This window comes from Eriocheir sinensis, chromosome 44, assembly GCF_024679095.1.
Source record: "Eriocheir sinensis breed Jianghai 21 chromosome 44, ASM2467909v1, whole genome shotgun sequence".
Lineage (NCBI taxonomy): Eukaryota > Metazoa > Arthropoda > Malacostraca > Decapoda > Varunidae > Eriocheir > Eriocheir sinensis.
The window spans coordinates 11,821,045-11,848,094 of record NC_066552.1 but is presented as its reverse complement, the minus strand read 5'-3'; the positions used below and the strand labels follow the sequence as shown (position 1 = coordinate 11,848,094).

Sequence of the window (27,050 nt, the reverse complement as noted above, 5' to 3'; positions counted from 1 at the left end):
TTGGCAACAGTTATGGCCCAGAAACCGGTAAATACGCGGCGCTTGAGTACGATAATCTGGGAACGGTGGTGACAGGCACTGGCACCGAGGCGCGCCGCTGCCGGGAGCACCGAAGGCAAGGCCGCAGCACAGTAGCTCGTGTTGTTTGTGGCTGCCCGTCGAGCACGTGGCACTGTGGCAGCAGGTGTGTGAGTGATGTGTCGTGGGTGGTGGTGAGTGTTGTGGCGTGTCTGGACAGCAAATGGGTGTCACTCAAGGCAGCCACGGTTGTGTTCTGCACCTCCACATGTACAGAGAGTGAGGCTTTTCTGAATGAGTGTTATGTTGTCCATGTTGAGTAGCTAGATTATCATACCACTCTGTGCACCACCCACACCAAAGATATGGGTGATATGCTGTTGACATATCGCATTCCACATTCCTACTTCAAAATCCATTATTACTTCCTCAACATCTGGGTCCAGCTCCAGCAATTGCACGAGTTTTACCAGCATATTCACTCTCTCATCCCTCACACTGACAAACTCTGGGACAATCTTCTTCCATCTGTATTTCCTCCTGCCAACTTCACTCTTTTCATCCCTCACACTGGCAAACTCTGGGACAATCTTCTTCCATCTGTATTTCCTCCTGCCAACTTCACTCTTTCATCCCTCACACTGGCAAACTCTGGGACAATCTTCTTCCATCTGTATTTCCTCCTGCCAACTTCACTCTTTCATCCCTCACACTGGCAAACTCTGGGACAATCTTCTTCCATCTGTATTTCCTCCTGCCTACGACTTGAACTCTTTCAAGAGGAGGGTATCAGGACACCTCTCCTCCCGAAATTGACCTCTTTCGGCCACTCCTCTGCACTCTTTTTAGGAGCAGTAAGTAGCGTTTTTTTCTTCATTATTATTTTTTTTTTTTATGCCCTTGAACTGTCTCCTTTGCTGTGGCTAATAAAAATCATGCCTTGGAGTCTCCAGGGCGACCACAAATGCCCCTGGACAGACTCCCCCTTTGGCTCTCGACCTAAGAGGTGTTTTGACAACTCCTCGAACTCTTTCTTTATCAACTTCTGCAACAACCACACCACCACTCCACCTCCACCAAACCACACCACCACTCCACCTCCACCAAACCACACCACCACTCCACCTCCACCAAATCACACCACCACTCCACCTCCACCAATCCACACCACCACTCCACCTCCACCAATCCACACCACCACTCCACCTCCACCAATCCACACCACCACTCCACCTCCACCAAACCACACCACCACTCCACTTCCACCAAACCACATCTCTTCACGTCCACATTAAACCAATCACTATTTTGGCAGATATTCTTAGACTCTTCCACCTCTCACATCAACTAGTATTCCTCAAGGCTGAAAAGGAGATCAATCGGGTCCTCAAGAGTTGTTTTAGGTTCAATATACAGAAGAATTGCAAAACTACCACCAGGGTCAGAAAACTACTACCCCTGGAAATGGCCAGAACTCCTATGAAAGCCTTGTCAAATATATGTGCTTTGGCATTGAGATGTTTAAAGAATATGGCCTTCCATCCAACCAAATCATATAATTTCATCACATCCTTTAACCCGGCAGAATTCAAGATGTCGCATGGGAGTGGCGTCGGCAGCAGCACCAACAGCAGCAGTAACATCGGCAGCACGGGCAAGCTACGGCAGTTTGTGTGCATTGAGTACCCCGGGCTGGTGCAGAATGTGGACAATATGGTCAGCACACTGGGAGGGATAGAGAAGATATCGCAGGTGAGAAGCTTCCTCTTTGTCTTATGTTACTTGCCTCCCTCCTTCTTGTTGTCAGCTGTAGGTTCTTTCTTTTTCCTCTTTTTTTTTCTTTCTTGTGTCTCTCCCTCTTCATGTAATGTCTTTTTTTTCTCCTTTTTTATGTATTTTATCTCTTATAGTATTCTCTCTCTCTGCTCATATAACCCTCTTCTGACCCTCTTGCTTCTTCCATTTCTTTTTTTCCACTCCATTCATATCTTTTTGTCCTTCCTCCCTCTCTTCCTTGCCTCTTCTTCACATGTCAGTTCCTTTTCCTCATAATTATCTCCTAGTTATTTCTTTTGTCCCTCTTCCCATACTTCTTCATCTCTTCTTGTCATATATTCTTTTTAATATTTCATTCATTATATCCTTTGTGTTTTCTTTTATCTTCTTTCTAACCTTTCTGCTTGACTTCCTTACCTTTTATTCTTTCTTCATTTGAGTACTCTGTAACTCCTTCATAACTATTAATTTGTTCATTCATTTATTGATTTATTTGATCCGTGTAACCTTCCAAGACACCTCTCTTTTGTCCACTCTTAACTTTTGTCCATCGTGGGAGTGGTGAGTAGCGGGCTTTTTTTTCTCTACACTCTTTTTGTTGCCCTTAGCTGTCTCCTTTGTTGTATAAAAAAACAAAAAAACAAAAAATAAAAAAAATGTGCACTTACTCTTCCGTGACTCAGGTTTACTGTGAGGACAACCGGAGGATGGAGCTTCGTTTCCGGCCCAGCGACGTGTACTGCAAGCCGACCTGTGGAGAACGGCACAACTCCACGGCGCTGCTGCTGAGGGTGGTGCGGCGGCGGAAAAAGACGACGACGAGGAAGAAGAGCGAAGAGAATGCAGACCAAGAAGGCAAGATGACAGGCTGGGCTGGTTGGGCGTTTTTTGTTGTTTCTGTGGCTTAGTGTTATTTTTATGTTTTTTTACTTGTTTTGGCATTCTATTAATTTGTTTGTATATTTTAATCTTTTGTATTTGTTTGTTCCTGGGCTTGTTTTTCTTAACTACACTGTATTTATTTAGCCCCTGCCTGGGTGACTGCAGTGTGTTTTAGACCAAGAGTGAGGTAAATGGGTGGAATGGATAAAGATGTGAGTGAGAGTTTTGTGAATGTTCCGCCAATGTTGATGGATGGGGGCTAGGTATGAATTGTGTTGATGGTCACCCTGTAAAGGAGCAATGCATCATCAGGCCAGATAAAAAGAATAGTGCTGAGTGAGGGATGGCCACCACCAAACCCACCTAACTTACTGTATATCCTGATGTAAAAGTAATTATCTTTACATTGTCAAACTTAAGAAGAGAGAATGCATGGGTATGTTTGGACATGTAACACTGGGTGAGTTTATGTTTGTATGAGTATGTATTGTATGTAAACTCTTCACATTTTACATGGATAATACTTTTTAGGAGAATAAATTCATTCCTTTATTAAACATAGAGCCTTGTGAGGAGTTCATGTTTACATGGGTATGTTTGGTATGCAAACCCATCCTAAAATTTTCATGTGGAAGGTTTCATGAGTGCTGTGTGTCTTCCTCACAGCCTCCAACACCCAGAATGCCTTAACTCAGAGTCCTGCCAGCCTGGAGAACTCCTACTCTGCCTCCCCACTCAGGACAGAGCTGGTGGGGGTTGTACACACCACTTACAAGTTTAACAGTAAGTTAGTCCTTTCCAGACTTAAGGACAGGAAGCCATGTTTATTGACAAGTGATTTCATGTTTGCAATAGATTTTGGGTAGAGACTCACGCCACTGTTGTGTCATGCACCAGGTATCTCGCCTCTGATGTCATCTTGGTCGTATGCATGGAGATTTTTCTATGAATGCTTTCCTTCATATAGTATATTAGATGTGTTTGATGCAGATGACAGTAATTTCAACTGTTAAAAAAATATTCAAGGAAGCAAAGTCATATTTTAACCATGTAACAGTGCATGTGTTCGTGCAATGTTACAGGTTTGTGTGACTTCCAGTACCTGCCTCTTGTGCCGAGCGAGGATGGGCAGCAGCAGGTGTGTGTGTACGACCAGCTGGTGCCTCAGGGAATGGAGCGTGCTGATTGGCTCAACCAGGCGGCACCGCTCTATCTCCCCCCGGCAGCCTTCACCCGCATGGACACCCCACAGGTAGGTGGAGGAGTCAGAGCTTGCTTGTGTTCACTGCTCTTCTATTTTTTTCTTCCTGTTATTGCAGACCGCTGGTGCTGGTATGCTGTCCCGAATCTAGCGCCAGATTATTTAAATGTTTTATTAGAATTAATTAAGTTATGTGGCTTGTTTGTGTTTTAATTCCATTTTTGGGACGGAGTCACTTAGGTGTTGGATATTCACTGAGTTAAGTCAACATATTACAAACTCAGTCATAAAAAAGTGATATAAAAAAATCAACAAAAACCAACTAGCCACGCCCTGAAAAGCAGGTCAAAAACAACATAGCAGCCACGTCATTGTTGGTGAAGACTAGTACAATGTTAAAAAAATCAAGTGAATTGTGCTGGTGGTATGAGCAGAATTTTATATACTGTTGTCATAATTTCTAATCTATCTGCTTGACTTATTCTGTCCTCCTGGTGTGCTCGGATAGAATTTACTGATTGGTGTGTTGTGGTGAACGGGGCATCAGTGCTGTGGGAAAGCCAGAATGAGGCAGTGTACAAGATGATGGAAAGAAAAGTAGGTGAAGGTTATGGATTAGGAAAGCAATGAGTTTAAAGTTTCATTACTTGGTGTTAATGTCTTACTAAAGTGGCGGGAGAAAGAAGAAAATAAAGTGCTAGAGTTTAAGGAAAGTGAGATTAGTAAAGGAAAGGGCAAAATGCAGCAAAGTAAGAGATGGTGGAAAGGCAGAGAAAAAGTGGTAAAGATAAAGAAGGAGAGGAAAGAATGAAGCAAAGTAAGAGATGCTGGAAAGGGGTGAGGAAAAAGGAAAGAGAAAAAAAGGGGGGGTAAGATTTAGGAGAGGGGGAAAGTAGATGAAGGGAGAAGGAAAGAATGAGGCAAAGAAATGATGGGAAGATGTTTGAGGGAAAAGAAAGAAAAAAAAAAGGGATAATGTTTGCAGAAGGAAAATAGGAAAGCAGGAGGGGAAAGAATACTGTACAAGATGATGAAACAAAGGTAATAATCCTCTTTTCTCTCCCCTCCCAGGATTACCGCTACAGGAGGGAGAAAAATGACGACGGCAGGACCAAGGTTCCCCAAAACATCATTGGACGGACACGGCAGAGGAGAACGCACTTTGCCATCTTTCATTCCTTCAAGGTGAGGTGAGCGTAGCAGTGTAAAGAATGGGGCATGTGATGATAATAATAATAATGATAATAATAGTTTTACTTCTTTGAGGCATATGGAAAAGAGGAATATAGAAAAAGGAAAGTGCAAATATAATGCTGCACTCAATCAACAAATGGTGGTACTTAGTGAAAGGAATTATTTACATCTTTAATTATAGCCTCTGTGTATAATAGTGTATTTTTTATATTCGTTATCAGGTTATGTAAGGACTTCATGGCTCAATGGTATTGAAGCTGAAACTGTAGGGAAGTGTGCCAGCAGGATTTTTTTGCTTCTTTCTTTTGCCCTTGAGCTGCCTCCCTTAGTGTAAAAAAAAAGACTTGATTGGATTTGTTAAGGCCTGTCCACATCAAGAAACATTGCTTCCCAATATTTCCTGCCCAGACCTCGGTTGTTCTCAGGATATTGGTGAGTGAAGAGACTGCTGCAGTAGACTCTGCATTTTAATTAAGCTATAGTCACACTGACTTTACGACCTGCTAACGACCACCTGTGACCCCAAAATGCTGCGATTCACACCCACCGCTTCCTGACCACATAGGTGGCAGAGTAGTCGTGCGACCGAACGGCTACCAGCGGTCGTTTAGTGTCCATCCAGTGGGCGGCCGGATGGCGACCATTGTAAGATTCACACCTTGATCTCACACCTGGAGTCAGGCCAAGACGCCCACCATACGCCGACAGGCAAGGACCAGTATGCGTCCTGTCGCAATGAGGACGGTGACCTCCCTTAACGACCTGCTGCTGACGTGTTACAGTATACATTATCACCCAGTTATATTACATTTGTCATTCTTATTTCTGTAAATTATTTGTGAAAAATAGTTACTTATAAAGGTAATGAAAGTATTTTGTGCTTCAATGCAGCGAAAGACGGATATTTGTGACCCACAGACATGCAAAAAATGCTCCAAGCAATCTTGGTTTAACCTGTTGTTAGCATGTATGTTACATTATATGCGTTCTAAAGCATTTCCATCATCCTGGGCAGAACAGAAGATGAAATTAACCCTTTCAATATGTGACACAGACGTCGGCGTCATAGTATGGAAAGGGTTAAGAGGAAATGGAAGAGGATTAATCCTCTTCTAAACCTCTTAATCCTCTTGTAACCCTCTTAAGAGGAAATGGAAGAAGATTAAGAGGTTTAGAAGAGGATTAATCCTCTTCCATTTCCTTTTAACCCTTTCCATACTGTGATGCCAACGTCTGCATCACCGTATTGAAAGGGTTAACAATCCTTTTTGAAGTGGATAAAAGCCATTAGCTCTACAAACTCTCATTGTTACTGCTGTGCACATCATGTTCTGCAAAAATTTATTTTGGTTAGGCAGAGGTGACCCATACACATTTGCCCGTGTGCTTGACCTGTGGAGCAGGTTGAGTTGGGATGGAGCTTGGACGGGCCGAGGGGCGTGGGATGTCACTGCTCAGGAATGTACCTCATTTCCGGGCAAGAGTGGTTTGACCTACCACCGGTCGCCGCACAACTCGCCGTGTGGTGGAAGGCTGGACATCGACCACGGCCAATGACAGATAAAAAGTGGACAGCGAACATCAGTGACCTCCATCTATCTGATGGCAACCAGACGGCGTCCGCTTGCCATCCGGTTGCCGTTCAACAGTTAATGGTCACCTGTCGGCCACTGGTGGCAGTCCGCTTGCCGTCCAGATGCAGTCCATTCAGCCACTGGACGGCAACCTTTTTTATGACCGGCAGCGACCTGAGAGGTCGGCTTGAGGTTTTAGAGCAGCACCTAAAACCTCCAGCCGACCTTTTCGGTCGCACAGCGGACGGAGACACATGATGATCACACACACGACCATGTGAGACCTCCCGCGACCTGCAGGTCGCTGGGGGTCGTCAGTAGGTCGTAAAGCCAGTGTGACTGGGGCCTTAATATTGCACTCACTGGAGAGGAAGAAAAAGTCGGAGATGCTTATGGGTGATGTCCATAGAAAGTTTATGTATATGTTTAAAATCTGCAGCAGTTGCATCCCATAATGCCAGTAAAGAATAAGTAGTTGTAGGGTTACTTCTTAACTGTTGGAAGATTTTGGAAACATTGTTTCCCAAATGTTTGGAAATAATAGAGAAATATTTGGAAACACCTGGGAAAATTGTGAAAATGTTTCCAGACAAAGTTTCCAGGTGTGGATGGGCCTTTAGAGTTACCTGCAGTCTTTTCACCTCTAGCCTGGACTCTCACCCACAGGATGATGAGGTGCCCAAGGAGCCGCTGCCCGGGGCCTTGTCACAGGTGCGCATCAAGTTCCTGGACAACCGCTCCTACCAGGGTGTGAAGGGTGAGTTTGAGAAGCGGCCCATCTGGTCCAAGAATGCACTCAGGGTCAGGCTGGACTACAAGAAGGACAAACTTAAGGTAAAGGGCCTTCTCTGCCTCTCTGGTCTTCAATCTGGTCCTGCCCCTTCTACCTTCACCTCTACAGCTCTTCTGAGTACATGGCCTTCCTTCCCTCCTCCTGAGGTGCCCATATCACCTTAGTTTTTGCCTACTCAGTACCTTTAACAAGTCCTCCACACCACACCTCATATATATATATATATATATATATATATATATATATATATATATATATATATATATATATATATATATATATATATATATATATATATATATATATATATATATTCTCTCTCTCTCTCTCTCATCTGGTTCACAAACTTTAAGGCTGGATTCACACGAGCCACTTTTTAGTGGTCAGTGGCTGCCACAAAATAATGGTCAAAATAGAACACACACATCTCTGTGGGTGCATGCACACGGGACACTTTTTAGTGGTCAGTGGCTGCCACAAAATAATGGTCAAAATAGAACACACACATCTCTGTGGGTGCATGCACACGGGCCACTTTTTTTGTGGTCACCACAAAACAGTGGCGAGTTGTGGCCGGCGGAGCCATTTTCCCGACCACGCCACTGTGGCCAGCGATAGATACCGTTGTATCAAATGGCAGCGTGCACACGAGCCACTATTGGTGGCCACCACCCTGCCACCCGCTGCTTTCCCTCTGTCTTGACACTTGAACACATGAATTTCAACTGTCATAATGATGTATAAGTATGACCTTCATGCATAACTTGTGTTCAGGATATAATGGATAAGCTCTTATATGCTTTCAGAACTAATGTTTCATTTCGTTTCACAGTTTTGCATATTAATTGATTCTGGTATGGATTAATTACTGAATGTGGTAGTTTTATTTACCCGGAAGTAGAAAGGGGAAAATGTTATGTAACCGCAAAGACTGCTGAATTATGTCAATAAATTACATCTAATGTGACTTAATATTCTTCATGTTCAGTCTTATATTAAAATTACCGCAAGTCTCTCTTCTACTGGGACACAATTCCTCATGTTGATGTCCTGCCGTGTTATACGTGGACCAATTATTGTCATAAGATGATTAAACCTATCATGTGACCTGGAGTAGTGTAAAAAAAAAAAAAAAAATAAATAAATAAATAAATATTGTGTTCTTTTAGCTCTGTAAATAATGTGTGGAATGCTACACGCAGTAGTCTGTTGCTAAGTATATATGGGGTGAACCCATGGCAGTACTTTCTTCAGCGCTTTTTGCCAAGAGAGCACAGACAGCTGCTGCCTCTACGAGATCCATAACGCCACGTATTGACCTCATTAATGGCTGCCATTGAGTGGCTTGTGTGCATGGTACACCTACCCACCATTTTTCGTGGCGACCATTTTTTGTGGTGGCCACTGACCACTAAAAGTGTCTTGTGTGAACCCAGCCTAAAGGTGTGGCTGACTGTTTTTTCTCGTCTCTACTGTGCAGCCTCTGCCACTTACTATCAGGTGTCATAGTTGATCAATATTTTTGCAGGGGCTGTTGTGTGACTAGTTTCAACTGTTCAGCTATTTGTGTTATGTAACTGAATAACACCTGATTAAAGAGGTCGACAATCAATGAATTTTAACTTTATTTGCAGTTTCCTATTTGCTTTTCTGTTGGGTCAAAGTTTGATGGTTCAATTTGATGTGTACTGCACTTTTGTGTTGGCAATGAACTGAGTAACTGAATAACTAACTTCTCCCCGCCAGTACCTGCTGCCCACTGTGTCATATTACTTCCACACTGGGCCGTGGAGGAACCTGTGGGTGCGGCTTGGCTATGACCCACGCAAGGACCCCAAGGCCTGGATCTACCAAACCTTTGACTTCCGTATCCGTCAGGCAGGTCAGTTGTACAGCAACTCGCCTACTTTTGATCCCTATATACCTTGTTCTTTTTTCCACCTCTGTTTCTTTAGATCTCTCCATCTGTTTCTTTTTCACCTTTTATTTTTGTTCCCCTAAAAATCTGTAAATGTGTTCCATGAAACTCATATTTGACCTTTTTGCCCTTTGTATTCATGTAACTACCTCACTCTGTCTTGTGACATAGGTATGTGCTACATTCCTTATTATTTCATTTACAAAATTGGGTTCATGTCCTGTTGATGGCATTGCCCATCAAAAAAATTCCTAATTGTAATATTCCTTTTTGTAGCTCTCCCAATAGTGGCTTGTCTTATGGCTGATTTCTTCATGTTTATATCAACTATCTCTAACAGGCTTTCTTTACTTTTGATGTAGTCCTCAAGAGATAACTGCTATAACTGTTAAGCAGTATACTACTTTAAAAATATAAATTCTCATTGCATAAATATAATTTATTCTCAAGAGTGTTTGCTGGTAATGTGTGTGTTGCAGGAGGCGTAAAGACCCAAGTGGAGGCCAAGAGGAGCTACTCCAACTATGTGCTGCCATACAAGAGTGCCAACGCTTCCAGGAGAAAAGTACACACTGCATTTTAGATTCAATGAGCCATGTCTTATTAGATTCTCTTCTCTCTCTCTCTCTCTCTCTCTCTCTGGGCCTTCACAATGTCAGCATGTGTTTTCAGGGATGAGAAAAAAAAAAAAAAATAGAAAATTTATTTTTATCATGTAAGTTACAGAAGAGCCTTCAGTGACAGATATACAAACATTATTTTGTGCTCAGTAATCTCACGTTCACCCCTGCACCCAGACGTCGGTGATCCAGTCTCTGCACCTTGGGGAGGCCGGCGATGATGGTGGCGAGGAGTGTTCTGAAGCTGACAAGAACTTGGATGAACTGTACATCTTCCGGCCAGGCATGGTTCCTCCCTACAGGCAAATGTTTTATCAGGTGAGGGTGTACAGTCAGCCAAGAACATCATTTCAAATCTGTCTGAAGCATATGCCATTCACAGGCTGCATCACATGTTATACAATTTAGTAACCAGTTCCCGTTATTACAGAAAACAGGAATAAAATTGCCATCAAAAGGGTGACACCACAAAGAAATGCTTTCTGAAAGGGAGAAGCCCCAGTACATGAGTCATCCATATCTCAGACTATTAACAGTCAGCCATCTGGACAGCTACTTGAGATTTTTTTTTTTCAAATAATAATAATGATATGACTAACTATTATTAGTCATAACTTGTCCACTGCAAGACAAAGCCCTTTCTGAACATTATCCACATCTTTGTATGATGCTGGTGTACAGAGAGAAGTAGAGACTTGAGAGAAAAAAAATTGTTCTGGAGTACGAGCCATGGCTGGCGAAGATGATTATTATTAGGTCAGTGGTACTCTCACGCAGGTGTGCAGAAGGTTGATGTTTAGTGGTCCGTGATGAGGATGACCTTGTCTAATGGGGTCCTCCCCTTTGTTACATTTCTTAATGGTCCTGTCTTGTTGATGGCAAAATTTACATGAGAGGGGGAAATGAAAGCAGTTATAGTCAATTTACTAAAGCTTGATCCCCAACTCCTAGCATTTTTTTATTATTTTGATTACACCCCTCCCATGGCCCTGAATTCATCCCTATATTATCCAACTCCTTGATTCAAGAGCTAACCAGCATCTTTATACTCTACTCTCAATAAGTTGACAAATAAGCTCCTCCTTTCTTGTTGTGTATCCATCATAGGCCAGTTCATAAGTAAGGTGTGCCTCCTCTCCGATGTAGGCTGTATAACACTAGTGAAGACCGAGAGGTGAAATCTTGTCCCTGGGCTGGCATGGGCAAAGTGTGTTTTAAAAATTAAGGTTAGAGTATAGTTATCTTCTAGAGCAGATTGTGTCTCGTAGAAATGACGAAAGAATGAAAAGGAGGAAACAAAGAAAAAAATTGCTTCGTTAGTGAGTTGTTACGGAGATAGTGGCTTCTGAACAACAATAATTGGAATACTTAATGTCATTGGATAATTACAAACTTTAACACTAGACTGAGAGCCGAGTGTGTTCGCTAGGAAGTTTTGAAGGTGCAATACTCAGATCAATCCTGTTCCTGCAGTACTGTGACATCCAGGTGCCAGAGATTCAGAAGTTACTGGAGGAGGCCATCCTGACAGGTGCCAACAAGGTGTGCTCGGAGAAGTACGGGTGGCTGCCGGGGGGTGTTGAGGCCACCTGCCGGGACCTCATGTCAAGACTCATTGAGAAGACCTTGGCAGAGAGAAGTAAGTGGCAGCAACATTTTGTATTTGTTGGAATGTATGGGCATAATATTTCTAATTACTATGAAACCAGATTGGCAAGAAAATTTTTGTACTGGTTCCTGTGTATCCTTTCCTCCTTGCTGCTCTGCCACACAGTCCCAACTCCTATTTCTTCCTCCCATATGTTACCTATAACTAGCACATGGGAGGAAAAGATGGTGTTATGACTGTGTGACAGAGCAGTGGGGAGGAATGAATCCGTGGGAACCAATGCAAAAATGATCTCACCAATCTGGTTTCACTATAGTATTGTTCATGTATTAGGTGCAGGTGAGAGAGGGGGCAGGGAATCTGGACCAACTCAGTGTGGTGACTATACTTTACAGGATGAGTACCTGCTGTTTGATTTATGACTTCCATTACGAAAATTGTTGTTTATTAAAGTCTCGGCAAGTTTAATGAGTTCTCAAGGCTCACCCCACTACCCTCCATCTGTGAAGTGGCCTCATCTGTAAAATTGTGTGCTCCATATTGGTGTGTCACTTATCAACACCTTTTGTCCCCAAAGTTTACCTTCACTCTTTGTCCCCACAGCAGCTGCCCAGGGGGAGGGACTGGAAGCGGAGGACCTGGAGCTGCAGTCAAACTCCGAGAGTGACTCACCCACTGAAGGGAACTCTACTGAGGATGAGCAGGGGGAGTGAGACGCTTGCCACGGCCTCTCCCTGTAGAGTACATTGACCAGTTCATGCACACCAAATTAGTCTTAGCCTGTCTAACCCCATAAGAAGATAAGGAAAACAAGTACCTGGGATTATTGAGCCAAGGTATGAAGATGTACTGTCAAAGGAAAATGCTTTTTGGAAATTCCTATTTTGACTTATTTTACTATGGCTCATTTTTTTTCATCAATGATATGGGTGCTAATTAGAACAGTGTGTATCAGCTAGTTAACATACCCTTGCAGGATAAGGACTGTGTGTGCGTGTCCTTTCACTTTGCCTCACTTAGGAAGGCTTGTCTGCGAGCAATCTGAAAATGATGTATTTATTAAGGTTTTAGTCACCCTTCCCATTTCTTGTCATTTTTATATTTGATAAAAGACATATTACTATGTAAATAGATATAATTAAATATAAATTTACTTGAATAACAGTTTTCTCATTTATCACCCAATAAAACTTTGGCTGGCATCTAACCTACCGAGTCCTGATTATTATTATCATCATTATTAGTATTGCCATTACTATTATTATTATTTCTGTTAAAGAAGATTGACCAAGGTCTGAAAATGATACCAAAAAATAAAATATTTAAATTTAAAGTTTGCACCAACATATCAATACTGTAACAGATGAGCTAAAAGTGCCTATTGCTTGAATGATATAGAAAAAATTAGAAAACCATGACTAGGGATGTTTCATGGTACGTTCAGGCAAATAACTAATCTGGAAAACTGAGCTTAATACAATAGGTTAAAATAAAAACTGATATGCTTTTATCGAGACATTTTCTTTTAACCCGGTAGCAGTTACGGGCCAAATTTGTGGCTTTACCGTGTACCAGCGACAAGCCAAATTTTTGCCATGATATAAACCACCCAAAATAGATGATGCATAAACTGATCACAAATGCGTTTATATATTATGAAATGGTTTGCGTGAGTGATGATTTTTTTCTCATTTTTCTCGCTTAGAGGGGCCTTTAAAAACATGATCCCCGCATCTACTAAGGGCACTCAATTTTTCAGAACAGACTTTTCCTGATATGAATACTGATGAGTTATAAGTATGACCAAGTTACCGAACACACTGGAGTCCTTTACTATACTGACAGGTTAACCAGTAAAGACATCTGCATCAGCCACTACACGGTGTTAGCTCATATGTTGCTGCACCATGCATTGAGATAAGCACCTCACCTCGGCATTACTTGCGTTTTTTTTTCTTAATTCTTGTATTTCTGTTTATTTGATGCTGTACCATTCAAAAGCAGCACCATCTCTCTGCATGCCTTCCAGTTTTCCTCTCTGTATTCCTTTTTTAGATGCCTCAGGGCGAAATACACCAGCGTTGTTTCATTCCCCTTACAAATCTAAATAATTACTAACTACTACTACTACAACTACTACAATCAATGCTACTACTACTACTTCTAAAAACAATGACCTGACCTGACCTTATATATTTGTGCGTCATCCCCAACATCCTCAGAGCAGCAGGGGCAAGGGAGGGGGAGGGGGGTAGGGCAGCATGAAGGGGTCGCTGCGTTGGGTAGAGGTGCTCGGTTACGTGAGGTCCTCTTGTTCCTCCTCTCCCTTCCCTTCCCTCGCCGTGACAAGATAAAGACACCCTGGGAAGAAAGAACAATAAAAACGTCAACTACTGAAATTATTAAGTGACAGTAAAGAACGTCAACTACTGAAATTATTACGTGACAATAAAACAAACGTCATCTACTGAAATTATTACGTGAAGTCCCGAGCGTGTTGTTGATTGTATTCCGATGAGTTTGCCAGTTTCAAAAGCGCTCCTAATTTTCAAGCTCCATTTTGCAATCGTAGTGATAATTTTACCCGATTTCCGCACTGTGAACGGGAGAATCGCCCATGAACACCCGGCTGATCCTCTCTGTGGCTTTGGGAAATAGTCGTGATGAGAGCCCGATTAATTACGAATACCACCTGCTATTCTGTTATTCCTCCTGCCTATGACTTGGCCTCTTTCAAGACGAGTGCATCAAGACACCTCTCCACCCGAAATTGACCTCTTTTGTCCATTCTTTACTTATGTCTGTTGTGGGAGCGGTGAGAAGCAGGCTTTTTTCTACACTATTTGTTGCCCTTGAGCCGTCTCCTTTGTTATATATATATAAAAAAATAAAAACATTCCGGCGGCCAAGTTCACATATTTAACACATATTTCGAAGGAGTTTTGGGCATTTCTAGGGGTAGTTGTATGACCCTGGTGCCTGGTGGTAGTTTAATCCTTCTGCCCCATGAGCCTAAAAAAATAAATATAAATAAAATAAAAACTCATTAGAAGCCGACTGATCTTTTCGGCCTCTGGAAAAAGTTGGTGTGAGGCGAAAGCTTCTGAGAATACCGACCAAGACTTTTCGTTTATATGCATGTAACGTGGTACACTTAAAGGTATACATACACATTTGTTTCTTGAGGCCGCGCGGCACGATGACAGGATATGCTCGTCTCACCCGAACGTTTTTTCTCCTAAGCTGTGAGCGACCGTTTGTCAAGATGCTGCGGTATTTGCTTCAACGACCAAAGGCTTTTTTGTTTATCTTTATTTTACGGAACTCACTTAGATGTATGAGCACAAGCACTCGCGGGTCCTTTCCTACCCTCTGCTCTGCCACACAGTCCCAACACTATCGTATTAAGAGACATTTCGCCGCCCAAGAACACATATTTGACAAGGCTTTCGTAGGAGTTGTGGGCATTTCCAGGGGTAGTTTTATGACCCTGGTGGTAGTCTGACCCTTCTTCTGTACCATGAACCTAAAGAAACTCTCATTAGAACCCGACTGATCCCCTCTTTGACCTTTAGAAATAGGTGATGTGAGATGGCAAAGTGTCTTGTAATACCAACACTATCTCTCCCTCTCATATGTCAGCTATAGGTAACATATGAAAAGAAAAGAATAGGTGTTGGGACTGTGGCAGAGCAGAGGGGAGGAGAGGACCAGCGGGAGTCAACGTCAAAACGGCCTCGCCAATTTGGTTTCGCTTTAGGCTACAGAAATGGGAAAAGAAGAGAAGAACAGAGAAGAAAAGAGAAGGGAAAAGAAGAGAAGTGAGGAAAAGAGAAATGGGGAAAATAGAGAGGCTACACACTTCCTTCTCTCCCTTTTTTTGTATTTCAAGGCCGTGTGGCAAGATGATATGAAACTCACTATCTTTACTTTCTCCTAAGATGGTGTGGCCGCGCGTCAAAATATCAGTTTTTTTTTATCTTGTTCGTCTGTAGTTGAACATACAAGCTCGTAGTAAATGTTCATTGTATATCTAAACCTACCTCAGTATATGCAAACATTCGGGAAACAGAGGTATATACAGTTAAACAGACAAACATATATTTACCTCCATGAAATAGCAGACAGATAAACGGACAAATATTAACACACACACAATCCACAATACATGTCAACAGGCAGGGAGACAAGGGCCAGTTTCACAGTTCCCCATGACGGGTTAGTAAGCTCCCAAACCAATACCAGAGCCTTCGAAATTTCCTTGTATAGTGTCTGGTGTTTATATTTAAGTTCACAAATTTGATGAAACTATACAGGAAAAGTCTTGTGTATTTAGTGTGGCATCGAAGACCTCACCATTTTGGATTGTATGGGATTCTAGAGTTTGGTTCGGGCTGTTACGAAGACACTGTGTTGGACTGTGAAATCGGGTCTAGATGCAGCTTTTCATGAAGTAGACAGACATGTAGATATATAAACACCACAATAAAACAAAGATACACACACACACACACACACACACACACACACACACACACACACACACACACACACACACACAAGAGGACACTGCTACGCGACCTTCCTGTCAACAGTGACCTCGCCCCGTGTCAGGTGGTGTGTCGGCCGTCCGGAGATAGCAGTGAGGGCAAAGCAAACTGCCTTATCTACGCTGGGCACGACTCCTCCTCCTCCTCCTCCTCCTCCTCTTCCTTCTCTTTCTCCTCTTCCTCTTTCCTCTCCTTTCTCTCGCATTCTCCTCTTCCCTCTCATGTCTTCCTAATTTACTTCTCTTTACCTCTTTCTCATTTTTCGCCAGCTTTTTTATTTTTATTTCTTCTGTTATCTTCTTTCTCTCCTTCTCCTACCTCCTCCTCCTCCTCCTCCTCCTCCTCTTCCTTCTCCTTTCTTCCACTCTTCTTCTCCCTTTCATTCTCTTTCTAATTTTCTTTTCTCCACTTTTTCTCCTTATTCTTTATTTTCTATTTTTTTATATCCTTCTTTTCCTTCTTCCCCCTCCCCCCCCCTCCCCTCCTCGCTCTTTCCTCCGTCCTCTCCTTTCTCGCATTCTCCTCTTCCCTTTCATTATCTTCCTAATCTTATCTTCACTTTGTCTCTCATTCTTTAATTTTTTTTTATGCTTTATTATATTTTCTTTTTCGTTACCTCATTTCTCTATTGCTACTTATATTATTTCTTCTTCTTTCCTCTCCTTCTCTTCTTCCTTTTCTTCCTTTCTCGCACTTTTCCTTGTCATTCTCTTCATAATTTCGTTCTCTCCATTTTCTCTCCTAATTCTTCGCTAACTCCCCCTTTTTATTTATTCTGTTGTACTATTTCTATCTTCATTTTATTTTCTCTCCTCCTCTTCCTCCTTATCCTCCCTCTCCCCCTCTTCCTCCTCTCCCTCATACTCTTCCTTCTCTACTTCTTTTCACTTCCTCTCTGTCTCGTTCTTCTCTAACTTTTCTGTCATTTCTCTAATTTCTCCTTTTCTTCTCATTCCCTTCCTCCACTTCTCTTCACTTTCCTTATTCTTCAGTTATTCCTTCATTTCTTTATCTCCTCTTTCCTGTCTTTCTCCGCATTCTCCTCCCCCCTCATTCTCCTCCTCCTCCTTTTTACTTAACTTTTTCTACTTATCCAACTCCTTTTTTTTTATTTCTTCTCATTAATCTCTTTATTTACTAGTTATATTTTCTCTTCTTTTTCCTTCCTTCTCTCATCTTCTCTTTCTCGTCCTTTTGTAATTTCTTTTTTTCTTTTCTTCCCTCATTTCTTCCTTTTACTCCTACTCGTATTTTTCTTCTTTTCCTCCTTCTCCTCCTCCTCCTCCTCCTCCTTCTCTATCTCTCTCTCTCCTCTCTCTCCTGACCTTTTATCCTAATTTCTTCACTACTTACATCTTTCCTCCTCCTCCTCCTCCTCCTCTTCCTCGATCGTTCTCTCTCTCTCTCTCTCTCTCTCTCTCTCTCTCTCTCTCTCTCTCTCTCTCTTCCCTAAACAGTCACTGATCAGCTTTTTAACTTTTTTTGTTCTTTCATTCAACAAAAAACAAAAGAATAAAGCCGCGCCTGAGCTGTCAAATGAGGTTAGGGAAGGGAGGGAGAGGGAGGGAGGGAGAGAGGGCGAGGGAGAGGAGAGAGAGAGAGAGAGAGAGAGAGAGAGAGAGAGAGAGAGAGAGAGAGAGAGAGAGAGAGAGAGAGAGAGAGAGAGAGAGAGAGAGAGAGAGAGAGAGAGAGAGAGAGAGAGAGAGAGAGAGAGAGAGAGAGAGAGAGAGAGAGAGAGAGAGAGAGAGAGAGAGAGAGAGAGAGAGAGAGAGAGAGAGAGAGAGAGAGAGAGAGAGAGAGAGAGAGAGAGAGAGAGAGAGAGAGAGAGAGAGAGAGAGAGAGAGAGAGAGAGAGAGAGAGAGAGAGAGAGAGAGAGAGAGAGAGAGAGAGAGAGAGAGAGAGAGAGAGAGAGAGAGAGAGAGAGAGAGAGAGAGAGAGAGAGAGAGAGAGAGAGAGAGAGAGAGAGAGAGAGAGAGAGAGAGAGAGAGAGAGAGAGAGAGAGAGAGAGAGAGAGAGAGAGAGAGAGAGAGAGAGAGAGAGAGAGAGAGAGAGAGAGAGAGAGAGAGAGAGAGAGAGAGAGAGAGAGAGAGAGAGAGAGAGAGAGAGAGAGAGAGAGAGAGAGAGAGAGAGAGAGAGAGAGAGAGAGAGAGAGAGAGAGAGAGAGAGAGAGAGAGAGAGAGAGAGAGAGAGAGAGAGAGAGAGGAGACATTTCTGGAGAGAGCGAGTAAACGAGAGAGAGAGAGAGAGAGAGAGAGAGAGAGAGAGAGAGAGAGAGAGAGAGAGAGAGAGAGAGAGAGAGAGAGAGAGAGAGAGAGAGAGAGAGAGAGAGAGAGAGAGCACTAGGATCAATTGAGAGCACGGAACATCACACAACAGGTAAAACAATAAAAATGAAGAACTACAAGAACAAGAACAACAAGAGCAACACAACACAGGAACACGGAAGCAGGTCGGTATAAGTAAAAGGCGCGGCGGGTAAGAAGCAATACAGGTGTAAATCTCTCATTCCCAAGGGTCTGGCGGTGCGTTTGAGACTGTATTTGCTGGGAGGAGGAGGAGGAGGAGGAGAATGAGGAGGATTAAGCGTGTGTGGCTGTATTTACTTTTTGCTGGTGGAGGAATAGAGTTGAGGTGTGAGGGGTGTGAGGGATGGGAGGGGAGGGGGCGTATGGGATGAGCAGACGAGAGGATGGGATATGAGGAAAGAAGAGGAAGTTGGAGAAGGTGGAGGAGGGGAAGAGAAGGGATGGAAGGAGGGGGATGAGTAGTGAGGTAAGGGAGAGGCGTATGAGATGAGCAGACGAGAGGATGTGGTATGAGGTAACAAGAGGAAGGGGGAGAAGGTGGAGGAGGGGAAGAGAAGGGATGGAAGGAGGGGGATGAGTAGTGAAGTAAGGGAGAGGGTAAAGAAGGGAGGAATTGGGGAGACTTTCTCGTCGTTTTGTAATTTCTTTTTTCATTCCTTCCTTTTACTCCTAGTCTTATTTTTCCTTCTTTTCCTTCGTCCTTCCTTCTTCCTCCTCCTCCTCCTTCTTCTCTATCTCTCCTCTCTCTTCTGACCTTCTTTCGTAATTTCTTCACTACTTGCATCTTTCCTCCTCCTCCTCCTCCTCCTCCTCCTCCTTCTCCCCCTCCGCCCGTATTCGTGACACATCGAAGCACAAAGTCTGCTGAGCGTCACTTTACGAGCCAACACCCTCCAGAAAGATTTGTGACTACGAGCAACATTTTGTCCATCAAGAGCAAAGTCCACAAGTTCACGAGCGAGTGTTTGGTCTGGGTCGTGCTTGAGCTTAGTACTAATGAGTTTTGCTGCCGCTGTCTGGGTGTTCTCGCTGGCCAGTGATCCCAGTTTACATAAGAGGCGGAAGAGGGAACAACACCCGTATTATCAAACGTTTGTGGCTCTTGTTACGAACGTTTTTTTAAGGCTACTGTCTGGGTGTTCTCGCTGGCCAGTGATTCCAGTTTACATAAGAGGCGGAAGAGGGAACAACACTCGTATTATCAAACGTTTGTGGCTCTTGTTACGAACGTTTTTTAAGACCAGAGAGGAGCTGGGTCGGGTTGTCACGAGTGTTTTGGCCGGATTGTTAAACACTTCCTCGCCCAAGCACACATATATGACAAGGCTTTCATAGGAGTTGTGGGCCTTTCCAGGAGTAGTTTAATAACCCTGGTGGTAGCATGACCCTTCTTCTGTACCATGAACCTACAAAAAACACTCATTAGAACCCGACTGATGTCCGTTTTGGTCTTTGGAAATTGTTGATGTGAGAGGCAGGGTCGTCTAAGAATACCCATTATCAGGAAACCACCCAAGGGAACACCGACAACTTCTGCGAGAGCCTTTTGAAGCAGACAGACTAAGGGGCATATTCTTGAACATTACGGCGCCCAACAACACGTAATTTACTTGGCTTTCGTAGGAGTTAAGGGCATTTCCAGGGGTAGTTTTATGACCCTGGTGGTAGTCAGAGCCTTCTTCTGTACCGTGAACCTAAAAGAACACTCATTACAACTCGATTAACCTCCTTTTTGGCCTTTGGAAATAGTTGATGTGAGGGGTGGGAGCAGCCGGCAATACCGACCTGAAGCCCGTATTCTTGAACGCCTCGGCCCGCTTTAGTTAGACTGTTTGGAAAGCCTCGCGTAGAAGTTGCCGAGATTTTCATGGAATGTTTTCTGACCCCAGGGATAGTTTTACCCCACTTCTGCATCTTAACACACACACACACACACACACACACACACACACACACACACACATACCTACATACATTCATACATTCATACATACACATACACATATACATATATATATACGTTTAAGGGAAAATAATACCCATAAAAACCCAGTTAATCATCTCCGTGCCCTTGGGAAATAGTTATAACAGGAGACTGATAAGCTAAGAGTAGGCCTATGTAATAAAAGTTTGATGGTATGGGCCTACTCTTATGTATTCTGAGGCTTTTCTTTTCTTTCTTTTTTTTTTACAGCAGAGTCAGTTCAAGGGCATAAAAAAAGGTAACGAATGTGAAAAAAAAGCCCGCTACTCAAGAAAAAAAAGCCCGCTACTCAAGAAAAAAAAGCCCGCTACTCAAGAAAAAAAAGCCCGCTACTCAAGAAAAAAAAGCCCGCTACTCAAGAAAAAAAAGCCCGCTACCAAGAAAAAAAAACCCGCTACCAAGAAAAAAAAAAGCCCGCTACTCAAGGCTTCCAGTCGTTGCTTCAGTGAGCTCAGAAACTCATTAGTCCCTGGAAGATAACTGTGAACTTCAAAATCAGTATAGAGGTTGTAGACTTTTGATGTAAATAATAATATAAAACAAAATTACTTTATCATGAAATATATGGAGGCCTCGGCTGGAGCCCCCCACCCCACCCCCCTGCCCATTCCTAGATCCGGCCCCGGTGTATGTGTGCGCGCGTGTGTGTGTGTGTGTGTGTGTGTGTGTGTTTACTATTCGTCAGCGGGAAGGTGGTTTATTAGTCACACGCCGGGCAGAGGAGGGACTTTCCAGGCGTGGGTGACCTTTCATTTAATTACCATAACTCTGCATCATCCGTCCCCGAGATAATGGTGGAGATGGTGGTGATGGTGGTGATGGTGATGGTGGTGATGGTGAGGACGGATGTGAATGCGTGTATCTGCTATCTCCTATGGTCTTATCCTCCTTCTCCTCCTCCTCCTCCTCCCCCCTGTGGATGACATATAACAAAGTTTCTTCACATCCCGTTGCTGATGCGCGCTGAAAGACGACCACAGCTTAACAACTTGACAACTCGTCGCATCCTGACAGGCCACGAGGGAGACATGCTTAACATTTTGCCCACGCGAGCTGCGGATATTATGAAAGAAACGGATAATGCCGTTGTTATCATTAGACCCGCGGGAGTTGCGGAGAGTATGATAATTATGGATTATGTCTTAGTTATTATTACTATTACAGACACACAGATGAATAGCTTACTGAGGAAGACCGCAAGGCTGGGTAGACACATATTATAAGTCATTCAGTATTGACAAACGAGGAAAATATTAGCATAGACGTGGAAAAAGAACAAAACAATATCGAGAGGGAAGACATTAGAATCGACGTGAAGAAAAACCCAAATAATTTAATATTGAAAAACGAGGAAAATGTTAGAATCGACGTGGAAAAAGAACAAAACAATATCGAGAGGGAAGACATTAGAATCGACGTGAAGAAAAACCCAAATAATTTAATATTGAAAAACGAGGAAGATGTTAGAATCGACGTGGTAAAAGAACAAATCACTAAATATTAAAAAGAAAAGTTAAAAATCGACGGGGAACAAAACAAATTATTTCATATCGAGGTGGAAAATGTTTTAATCAGCGTGGAAACAATGATAATAACAGATAATTAAATACTGACAAACAAGGCAAACGTTAGAATCAGAAAACGTTAGAATCGATATTAAATAAGTAATATAGCAAATGGAAATGCTGTACTAATTAACATGGTGGTGGTGGTGGTGGTGGTGGTGATGATGGTGGAGGTGATGACAGTAGTGATGGTGGAGGTGATGACGGTGATGGTGATGATGGGGTGGAGGCTATGATGGTTGAGATGTAGGTGATGACAGTGATGGTGGTGGTGATGATGATGATGATGATGACGGTGGTGGTAGTGATGGTGGATATTTTTTTTTTTTTTTACAGCACGGGAGACAGCTCAACGGCACTCAAACAAAGTAGCAACAAAAAAAACAAAAAAAACAAAAAACAAAAAACAAGCCCGCCAGGTGAGGCCCCAACAACAGAAAACAGAACAAGAGGAGAAAAGAGGGAGGTCAATATCGGGGGAAGAGGTGATGTCTATACAGTGGAGGTGGTGGAGGTGGTGGTGGAGGTGGATGTATACGTTTCTTGACTAAGGTGATGAGAGTGGTGGAAAACTGAACAAGAGGACAAAAGAGAGGCTAATTTCGGGGGAAGAGGTGATGTATACGTTTCTTGACTAAGGTGAGGACAGTGGTGATGACAGTGGTGGTGACAGTGGTGGTGGTGGTGGTGGTGACGGTGTTGGTGTTGGTGGTGGTGGTGACAGTGGTGGTGACGGTGTTGGTGGTGGTGGTGGTGACAGTGGTGGTGACGGTGTTGGTGTTGGTGTTGGTGGTGGTGGTGACGGTGTTGGTGTTGGTGGTGGTGACAGTGGTGGTGACGGTGTTGGTGGTGGTGGTGGTGACGGTGGTGGTGTTGGTGGTGGTGTAACTTTGGTCCCACGTGCAGCAGGGACGAGCTCAGGTTATCATGGGAAACTTCCTGTCTTCACCCCCCCCCCCCTCCCCCATCACCATCACTTCCTCCCTCTCCCCTCCCCACCCCCCCACACACACACCTCTCACTCCCCTCCACGTGAAACTCCAATCCATCTCAACTCCACTCACCTTTCCCTCACACTCTGTCTTCCACCGTTTTACCTCTCCTTTCAAATTCCACTCATCTCTCTCCCTCCCTCACCTTCCTCACACCTATCACTCCCCTCCACGTGAAACTCCAATCCATCTCAACTCCACTCACCTTCCCCTCAAACCTAGTCTTCCATCGTTTTACCTTTCCTATCAAGTTCCACCTATTTCTTCTCCCTCCACTTCTTCCCTCCTCCATCTCCTACCCATTTCCATTCTGTTCTTACTCCACAACTTTTATGTTACGTATTTCACCGTTTCCCTTTCCTTTGAATTTCCACCCATCTCTTCTCATTCCACTCCGTCCCTACACCTCCTCTTCCACACCAAGATCTTCCACTGTTTGTATTTCCCCTTAAATTCCACCCATCTCGTCTTGTTTCCGTTCCATTCCCACTCCACAACCTCAATCAGTAACCTATTCTTTCAAATTCCACTTATTCCACCCATCTCGTCTCCCACCAACCCGTTTCCATTCCACCTCCTCCACACCAAATTCTTCCACCATTAACCATTCGCCTAAAATTCCACTCATCTCGTCCCCCTCCACCTTCTCCTCTACTCCACTCTTCCATCACTCGCCATTTTCCCCTCAAACTCCACCAGTCTCCCCTCCCTCCACCAACCTTCAACGCCATCTACCCCTCAGACATTTACCTTTCCCCTCTATTTCCTTCCTTCCTTCCTTCCATCCTACCTCCACCTGTTGAATTTTCACTTTTCCTCTCACTTCTATCCTCATGTCTTTCCTCCCCTCAACGTCCTTCACTCTCCTCTCCCTCAACTCCACCTTGCACCTCCACCTCCTTTCCTTCTCTCTTTCTTTTCCCCTCATTCCCTTTTGGCCTATTCAACTATTCTCCTTACAATGATTCTTCTCTAAAACTCCTCCTCCTCCTCCACAAATCCTATACAGTCAACCTCCTCAACCTTCTCCTCCTGTACCTCTCCCCCTCCTCCTCCTCCTTTTATCAGTATCATGCTCCTCCTCCATCACAAATCCTATACAGTAAACCTCCTCAACCTCCTCAACCTTCTCTACCTCTCTCCCTCCTCCTCCTCCTCCTCCTTTTATCAGTATCATGCTCTCTCTTCTTCCTCCTGTTTTCCTCTACCCTCCTTATCAGCTTCTTCACATCCTCTCCCAGGACGTGTGTGTTGACAGCCTCCGGACATCTCGGAGACACGCAGCGTCACCGAACAATAGTGCAAGAAATTATAGGAATGTAAATTTAAGAAGTATGGAAAATCTTAAAAAAAAAAATATCACCAGACTTAGGCAATGGTAATAACGCCACCTCTTTTGATTTTTTTTTTTTTAGGAGCAGCGAGTAGCGGGCTTTTTTTTTTTTTATATATATTATTGTTTCCTTTGCTGTAAAAAAAAAAAAAAAAAAAAAACCGCAAGATTGTTCTTACTCCAGTCCGGCAAAACTTAAGTTGATATGGGTAAAAAATTATCGTGAGTGGCTTTTCGATATTTTTTTTTTGTTGTCAAGATTAAACGAAGAATATTTTTTTGACAGCAATGGAAGCGGCTGAAGGGCAACAGTAACAGGAAACAAAAAAGCCCCCTTAGCGCTGCTCCAACGAAAATAATAAGTCGGTAAGAGAGGCCCGAAGGGAGGGTCACCGTCAGATTGGTACTCCCCTTTGGATAGAGTTCAGGTCGTAGGCAGGAGGCAATACAGACGGAGGGAGGCTGTTGCGGTGGTTTAATACCTTCACATTTTTCTAACGCTTATCAGTCTAAAGAAATACAGGGAGCATGGCGCCACTATAAACACTTGCCTGCGCCATGACGGGCTGGGGCCGAACACCATCCAGGCCCCTCAAGCAAGCCTACCGGCGCTATAGGCGTAGACGAAAACAAAAACAAAACAAAAACAAAAACAAAAAAACAAAAAACTTCATCTTTTATCAAGGTTGACGTAAGATGAAGGGGATTAGTAGCCTTTACTCGCATGCTTTCCTTCCCCCTCCTCCACCTCCCCTCCCTTCTTCAACACGACAGAGCTGTGCAACACTTTCACGGCCATGTAAGGTAAAGTCGGTGCACACGCTGCGCCTGGGCGTGGCTGCGGTGAACGCGGGAAAATGACAACGCTCGGAGTCCAATCAGCCGCCCGTGCCTGGCAGAGGACACACCCACCACCCCGAACAGTGATGCAATAAAGCCTGGCGGTGACAGCTGTGGATTTGCCAACCTGATAGTGACACTGATTAAGGCGATCACGACCTGAAAGGGACTGCGGTGGTGTGACACTTTTTATTTATTTATTTATATTATTATTATTTTTTGAAATGGCTTTGGAATAGATGCCTCAGGAAAGACGACATTATTAGCTTAAAACCCTCAGGAAAGACATTGTTAGCTTAAAATAAATACTCCCTGTGAAAAAACGTGTATTTTATTTCATTGTTGAAAAAAAAAGAAAAAAAAAATAACCTCCCCTTCTCAACCCTTACCCAGGCACCCAAACTCAACTCCTCCCCTCCCCTTCCCGTCCCTCCCTTCTCTACCCAAACCCCTTCACTCCCTTTTCAAGACTTAAATTCCCCAAAATATCCCCTTCTCAACCTTAACTAGGCATCCAAACTAAAACTCCTCCCCTTCCCTCCCCTCTCTTCTCTACCCAGTCCCCTTCCCCACCATTCCCCGCTCTCCCCTCCCATCCTTCCCCTACCCTTAACTTCTCCCCCCTTCTCACCCACCCGATCTCAACTCCTCCCCTCTCTTTCCTCCCCTACTCCCCCTTTAATTCTCTACCCAAACCTCTCCTCCCCTCCCCTTCCGTCCTTCCCTTACCCTTAATACCCTTTACATTACCTCCCCTCCTCAACCCCTAGCCTGGCACCCAAGTCAAGCTCCTCCCCTACATGTCCCTCCCTACTCTTCCCCTCTCCCCTGTCCCTTTCCATCCTTCACCTACCCTTAACTCAAGCCAAGCTCCTCCCTTCTCTACCCTCCCTTCTCTCCCCTCCTCCCCGTCCTGTCGTCGCGTCCTTTCCAGACCTCAAGTAAACAGGTGTCGGGCAAGCCAGTCACTCCGGGCTCGACGCTCTCGCCACGAACACGCTACCACTGCCCGGCGCTCACTGCCCTTCCGCCGCGCGCACTCCCTCTCGGCCCTCTCACACGCGCGCACTCCGGCCTCTGATCAGGACGCTGCGCCCTATCCACTCCGCCCACTCCGAGGATAAGGAGGATAACCAGGATAAGGAGGTATACGTCCTTCCTCCCCCCCCCCTCCCCGTCTCCTTGTCACGCCGCTGCAGTTAAGATAAGGTGGGTGTTACAGAGAGAGAGAGAGAGAGAGAGAGAGAGAGAGAGAGAGAGAGAGAGAGAGAGAGAGAGAGAGAGAGAGAGAGAGAGAGAGAGAGAGAGAGAGAGAGAGAGAGAGAGAGAGAGAGAGAGAGAGAGAGAGAGAGAGAGAGAGAGAGAGAGAGAGAGAGAGAGAGAGAGATTAATTGCGTAGTTGTCCGGTTTTAATGAATCTGCAGTTTTGGAATTTATGTAAACACTGTATGGTCCAAACACACACACACACACACACACACACACACACACACACCTGAGGCAATATTGGCTGGTGGTGCGCTTAACGATAAAGAAAAACAACAAGACAAAACAAAAACAAAAACGCACCGAGACATGAATGAGTGCAAATTCCGTACATCGAAATCAACGTTATCGACACACACACACACACACACACACACACACACACACACACACACACACACATAATCATTATCACGTTAACTTGCTCTAATCTTTCGTTGTGGGAAATAATGATAAAGAAAGGATCACAAGCTGCCTACGTGTGTAATAATAATAATAATAATAATAATAATAATAATAATAATAATAATAATCTTTCACTAATGACGCTACATATTAAGTGAAGAATAACAGTAGGAGTAAACATAGAAAACTAAACGATGTAGGAAGAGAAAGCTTACAACGAGAAA

The 27,050-nt window shown here is 43.8% G+C and overlaps 2 protein-coding genes and 2 long non-coding RNA genes across 12 annotated transcripts in view; 2 read left to right on the top strand and 2 right to left on the bottom strand.

Moving 5' to 3' along the window:
• Positions 1 to 56: 56 nt before the first annotated feature.
• LOC126980484 (general transcription factor 3C polypeptide 5-like) lies at positions 57 to 12,747 on the top strand. 4 transcript variants are annotated; one of them, XM_050830439.1, is made up of 12 exons: positions 57 to 184; positions 1,604 to 1,770; positions 2,478 to 2,649; positions 3,343 to 3,459; positions 3,759 to 3,928; positions 4,949 to 5,062; positions 7,312 to 7,479; positions 9,185 to 9,320; positions 9,836 to 9,921; positions 10,154 to 10,294; positions 11,450 to 11,615; positions 12,189 to 12,747. In XM_050830439.1, exons 2-12 carry the CDS (start codon positions 1,612 to 1,614, stop codon positions 12,296 to 12,298), a joined length of 1,539 nt encoding a protein of 512 aa, XP_050686396.1. In that variant the 5' UTR covers positions 57 to 184; positions 1,604 to 1,611; the 3' UTR covers positions 12,299 to 12,747. The 4 variants fall into 4 exon arrangements, with proteins under 4 accessions (XP_050686396.1, XP_050686398.1, XP_050686394.1 ...); XM_050830441.1 differs by having other exon boundaries at positions 91 to 297; XM_050830437.1 differs by having other exon boundaries at positions 109 to 212.
• On the bottom strand, positions 10,053 to 11,358 carry LOC126980490 (uncharacterized). Its single transcript, XR_007733266.1, has 2 exons — positions 11,031 to 11,358; positions 10,053 to 10,272 (listed from the first exon to the last, which is right to left on the bottom strand). It is a non-coding gene; the product is annotated as an uncharacterized LOC126980490 (long non-coding RNA).
• On the bottom strand, positions 12,482 to 26,221 carry LOC126980486 (uncharacterized). The gene is made up of 3 exons (XR_007733262.1): positions 26,092 to 26,221; positions 13,773 to 13,946; positions 12,482 to 12,626 (listed from the first exon to the last, which is right to left on the bottom strand). It is a non-coding gene; the product is annotated as an uncharacterized LOC126980486 (long non-coding RNA).
• LOC126980482 (transcription factor GATA-4-like) overlaps positions 26,125 to 27,050 on the top strand; it is a 65,482-nt gene continuing 64,556 nt past the window's right edge. For 2 of the 6 annotated variants that reach the window (XM_050830421.1, XM_050830419.1), the window contains exon 1: positions 26,126 to 26,364. The gene's annotated coding sequence lies outside the window, so the exon portion shown is untranslated. Of the gene's footprint in view, positions 26,365 to 27,050 lie in introns of all 6 variants that reach the window. The other 4 variants (XM_050830423.1, XM_050830425.1, XM_050830418.1 and 1 more) reach the window with 3 other exon arrangements.

Coding starts and splice junctions, on each gene's coding strand:
- LOC126980484 (XM_050830439.1), top strand. CDS start 1,612: ATGTCGCATGGGAGTGGCGTCGGCAGCAGCACCAACAGCAGCAGTAAC. Junction 3,460..3,758: donor CACCACTTACAAGTTTAACA/GTAAGTTAGTCC, acceptor GCAATGTTACAG/GTTTGTGTGACTTCCAGTAC. Junction 3,929..4,948: donor CCCGCATGGACACCCCACAG/GTAGGTGGAGGA, acceptor CTCCCCTCCCAG/GATTACCGCTACAGGAGGGA.